General features: G+C 57.9%; 2 protein-coding genes across 2 annotated transcripts; one reads left to right on the forward strand and one right to left on the reverse strand.

Annotated features, from left to right (window-relative positions):
- Nucleotides 1-569: 569 nt before the first annotated feature.
- On the forward strand, nucleotides 570-1,871 carry DQ04_04981040 (hypothetical protein; the record flags this gene model as incomplete). Its single annotated transcript, XM_009313907.1, has 1 exon — nucleotides 570-1,871. One exon carries the CDS (start codon nucleotides 570-572, stop codon nucleotides 1,869-1,871), a length of 1,302 nt encoding a protein of 433 aa, XP_009312182.1.
- Nucleotides 1,872-4,108: 2,237 nt separating this feature from the next.
- Nucleotides 4,109-4,381, reverse strand: DQ04_04981050 (hypothetical protein; the record flags this gene model as incomplete). Its single annotated transcript, XM_009313908.1, has 1 exon — nucleotides 4,109-4,381. The coding sequence occupies one exon, from the start codon at nucleotides 4,379-4,381 to the stop codon at nucleotides 4,109-4,111; it is 273 nt and encodes a 90-aa protein (XP_009312183.1).
- Between the last annotated feature and the right edge of the window lie 563 nt (nucleotides 4,382-4,944).

Raw genomic sequence — 4,944 nt, forward strand, 5'->3', positions numbered from 1 at the left:
TTTTGTTTTTTGTTTTTGTTCTTGGTTCGGTTTTCCTTTTTTTTTTTTTCTTCTTCTTTGCTTCAGTAGTCTCCACGTGGGTTGGGGTGTTGTGTACTTGTGATTGTGTCCGGCAGCACTGTCTGCGTCCAACAAACAAGCAATTGCAGTCGATCGTTCATCTTTTTTGTTTTTGTTGTTGTTTTGCGATTCGTTGCGTGTTTTTGTTTTGTTTTTTGTTGGTTCTTCTGTCTGTCGGTTTTTTTCCGTGCTCCGTGCATGTCCGAATTGTTCTGTCCCAGCGCCGCGTGGCATCGCCAATGGCAACGGGGGCAGCGGGGCTAACGCGCAAAACAAAAAAAAAACGGGGGCGGGAATGGGGAACACAACACGCGTGCTGGGGTGGCAGTGGTTTGTTTCGGTATGATGCACTGTCTCTTTCTTGTGTGCTTTTTCTTGCATCGTTTCTAACCGTCTGGCACGCTCCTGGTGCCTGCAGCTGCTCATTCTGCCGCCTCCTGTGCAGCGGGTGAGAGAGGACGGTAGAGAACTCTAGTGTGTGGGAGAGAGGGAGTGTGTGTTTATTAGCCATGTACGTGGCGAGGCGGGCTGCGGCCTTCACCGGGCAGCGCCAGCACATTGGCAGCAGCAGCTACATTCGCTCCCTTAGCACCGGTGCAGCGTTGAGTTTTGGCCGCTGCAGGGGCAAACGCCGCGCGTCCATGCGCGTTGTATGGTCCCCACTGCGCGGGGCGTGGCGGCGGCTACGTGCGCAGAGCTTCACGCGCCAGTGCGTGACGGTCGGCGCCGGTACGCTGCTCGGCTTTGGTGGCTACGTGACGCTCTGCATCCTGGTGGGGCTGCAGCAGGCGCAGGCCGTCGCGGCGCTCTTCCAGCCGCACGAGGACTATCCTCTGGAGGAGTGGTCGCAGGTGGAGCGGACGCTGCGCGAGGGCGACATCGTGCTCATGATGGGCACCGGCGTTACCAGCTGGAAGATCACGACGGCACAGTTCGTGTACAGTCTCATGCAGCCCGCCGCGCTGCGCTACTCACACGTCGCCGTCGTGGTGGAACCGGCGCAGCTCGAGCGGTGGCCACTGCGCCCCATGTCCTCCACAACCGCCACCGTCGAGAAGGCGGAGTACGGCTACGCCGCTGTCACGCCGTTGTCATCATCATCATCATCGTCGTCGTCGTCAACAGCAGCCGCGTCCACCACAATCGCTGACATTCTGCGCGACGAGCGGTCGATGCTGCAGCGGAAGCAGAAGCGCGGTGCCATCATAATGGAGGTAGTCGACAACGTCGACGTGAACGCGGCGGACGTAAACGGCAAAGTGCGCCACGAGTGCGTGCAGGTGCTGGAGGCGAACCGCCGCCTCTTTGGGCGTGACGGGGAGCGGTGGTGCTACAGCCGCTTTGCAGTGCGCCGGCTGAAGGGCTTTGAGTGGACGCCGCAGCGGAAGCGCCTGCTGCGCACGTTCATCAACGAAAATGTCGGCCGCCCGTTGGACAAGAGCCCGCTGCTGATGACGAGCTTCATTCACCCGCGACTTTACGAGTGGACCGGCGCCCGCCGACGGGGCACGGAGATCAGCTGCGCCGAGATGATCGTTGACCTGTACAAATTCTGCGGCGTGATTCAGCGGCGCGTGCGCATGGTGCCGGCGCCCGCCGACAGCGCGGGTCACGGCGAGGGCGACGTGGACATCGGCCACGACGGGAGCTGCAGCCGCCCACAATGGTACTACAGCCGCCCAAGCATCCAAACAGCGCCGTACCACTTCGCAGAGGGCATGGAGGTCGGCGTGCTCGACTTCGCCGACGGCATTTCGTTAGGGCCAGAGGTGCGCATGAGTCTGCCGGGCGGGCAGAGGGGGGCGCAGTGAGAACTGCAGCAGCTCGGTGCGGCTTCTCGGTAAGCACGCACATCGTCTAGCTTCATTTTTGGTTTCTTCGCGTAACGAAGAAAATGTGGTGGTAGGGGGAGTAAGGAAGGACAACGGAAGACGCGGATGGGAGTGGCGTTGCTGCTTCCTTAGAAGCAGCGCCATTTGGAGTATAATGAGACTTGACGGCGTTGCTGTTCTGCTGTGGCCTCAGCTTTCTGCCACTCCCACTATCCCCTCACAGCCACCTGCGTCGAAAGACATATGAATGCGCCACGCAGAACATCACAACATGAGGTTCTTGTTTTCCTTCCCTGTAGCCGGTGCGGCTTCTGCTTCTGCTGCTGCTTCGACTTCGACGCGTTTAGCCATTTCTGCTCTCTTCGGAAGCCATCATCACTATAACCATCATCATCATCACTATCATGAGCAGCAGCTGCTGTAGCAATACCCCTAATTATTCTAACCAAAGAAGGCTGACTGAGAAAAAGCGCTACGTTCGTTTTGCAATTTGTGTGTCCATGTGTTTGTGTGTATGTATTGGTCAACATGAATGCCGGTCGCACAGGGAGTCGTAGGGATAAAGGCAAGCTGGTGCAAAGCGTGAAGGAAGCAAAGCACAGGAAAAGAGATACAAGGCCAACAATGCAGTGTGGGTCACACACACACGCACATAAGCACGAGCATGAAGTCAACAACAAAAGAAAGAAAGAAAACCGCCAAAGCCATGAAAGGGAAAGTGAAGTTAGCCGAATAAAACGAACAAGAAGAAAGGAAACTCCAAAGGGTTTTTTGAAGCCACTGAGGTGCTTCATAAACGGGAGAGTGGGTTGACTGGCTGCGTCTCCAGCCGGTCACCGCCATCCGTCATGTAACGCCACCCCCGTGCACTCTGCCGCCGCCCATTCTGCTGCTGCTGCTGCTCCTGCTGCCCGCGGGAGCCTGACTGGGCGGGCGAGGGGCGGGGAGTTGTCCGTTGTGTGCGTATGCGTGGAGGCCCGCTCCGTATCGCGGGGGAGACACGTCGGCACGGACCCATGTACACACATGCATGCGTGGGTGCGCGCCTGGTAGTTTTGTTCCGGCTGTCTGTGTGCATTCTCCCGCGTTTCTCCCTCACCGCCCTCTCTTGGTGTACCGGAAGGAACACCCTGTGCTGCGCACATCCTGACTCTAGCAACAAGGAAGGGAAGTGAGAGAAAAACACAAGGAGAAAAGGGAAGAAAAGAAGCGTGTAATGTCTGCCTTCACAGCTCAGGCGTTCAGCCTCANAGTGAGAGAAAAACACAAGGAGAAAAGGGAAGAAAAGAAGCGTGTAATGTCTGCCTTCACAGCTCAGGCGTTCAGCCTCAAGACGCGGCAGCCAATCGACGAGGACGCACTGCTCACGGAGGAGGACCGCGCCACGAAGGCGGCCACGAAAGGTGAGGACTGCACAACACGGCGGCGTGCATGCAAGAACTGCGCCTGCGGCCGCGCTGAGTTGGAGCAGAAGATGGAGGCCGCCGCGCAGCAGCAGCTTCAGGAAATACCCCAAGGCGGCTGCGGCAACTGCGCGAAGGGCGACGCCTTCCGCTGTGCTACGTGCCCGTCTCTTGGAAAGCCCGCCTTTGACAACACAACCGATGGTAAAGTGAAGCTAAATCTGATGGATGATATCTGAGGATGGAGAAATATCAGTGGCGGAGGTAAAAAAAACAAAAAAAAAAGGGAGCAGCGATGAGGACATGGTTGGTAATGAAATACACAACGCCAGTTCGCCTATTCACGCGGCAGGACGCACGTAACTCCAGGCGGGGCGCCCTGACACGACCCGCAAAACGCCAATACGGGGAAGGAAGGAAAACATAACCGTGGCCGCTTGTGTGTGCCACAGTCTCGACCCCAATGCCAAGTTGGTTCTGCCAAATAGGAGGAATACTGTTAGTTTGAATATATATTTTTGCTTCTCACTTTGATTGACCGGAATATGATCATTCTTGGTGTAACGCACGGCTGATATAAACGGTGGCATGCCGCCCCAACAGTGGCATCCCCCTTGCTGTTGTTCCGTCACCTTTCCCCGCCTCCCCTGTTTTTTTGAATGCCCTTTGTGAAAGGTAGCAGAGTGAGAGGGGAGAGAGAGAAACAGAGAGGACGTGAGTCGGCCCTTGCAGAAAATACAGCGGGCACATTTACGAAGCAAGTGGGAAGACTCCACGCACTGAATAAATATATATATATATATATATATATATTTATATTACTTCGACATCTTGTTGTTGCACGCTTTGCTCGTGTGAGGCAAAATGCGTCGTGTGCTGTTGTGCCGCAGCCGCGTGGACTTCGTGGCGACGCTCCTGCAGCAGGGGCGGCTGGCGGACATGCTGCTGCTCCAACACTTCACCGCTGGCAAACCGGAGGCGGAGGCAGTTGGAATCCGCGGCAGCAGCGGCAGCAGCAGCAACACCAGTAGTGCCGATAGCGCCGCCACTGACAGCAGCAAGTCGGCCACGGAAACAGCGCGACATGCGTTGCTGGCAAAAAGTGAGGCCGTCAAGGCCACGGCGATGACGACGCCATGCAGCGCGTGGCTGGCCACCGTGGGCGTGAGCGACCCCAACTGCGCCGTCTCGCCCAGTGCGGCGGAGCAGAACGTTCTTGCTGCTGCTGCGTGTAGCGGCGTCCTCGGCAAGCTGGAGGAGATATGCGCTCTGCACGCCACGAACACTGCGCGCTATGACGCCCTGTTAGTTCGTAACCCGGCGGTGCAGAAGCGGATCTCGGAGCTCGCTTGCGCCCGATTCGCTGTGGACGCACTGAGCTCCTTCGTCGTCGGCACCGCCGCGGAGCAGCAGCCGCTGCTGGTGGAGTCCGTCGCGCTCCGCATGTACGCAACGTGTGCGCTCGCCGTCGGTGTGCAGCACGCCCGCGACATCATGAGTGGAGTGGCGAAGCTGCAGCAGCCGCAGCCGCACCGCTCGAAGCCGGGGCGCGTGATAGACTACCCGTACGTCGGGAACCTCTTTGAGAGTGAGCGGCGCGTGCTGTCGTGCCTCGGCGCGGGGGAGTGCGTGCGGCAATTCACGCCGCT

This window comes from Trypanosoma grayi (assembly GCF_000691245.1).
Source record: "Trypanosoma grayi strain ANR4 Tgr_498_V1, whole genome shotgun sequence".
Lineage (NCBI taxonomy): Eukaryota > Euglenozoa > Kinetoplastea > Trypanosomatida > Trypanosomatidae > Trypanosoma > Trypanosoma grayi.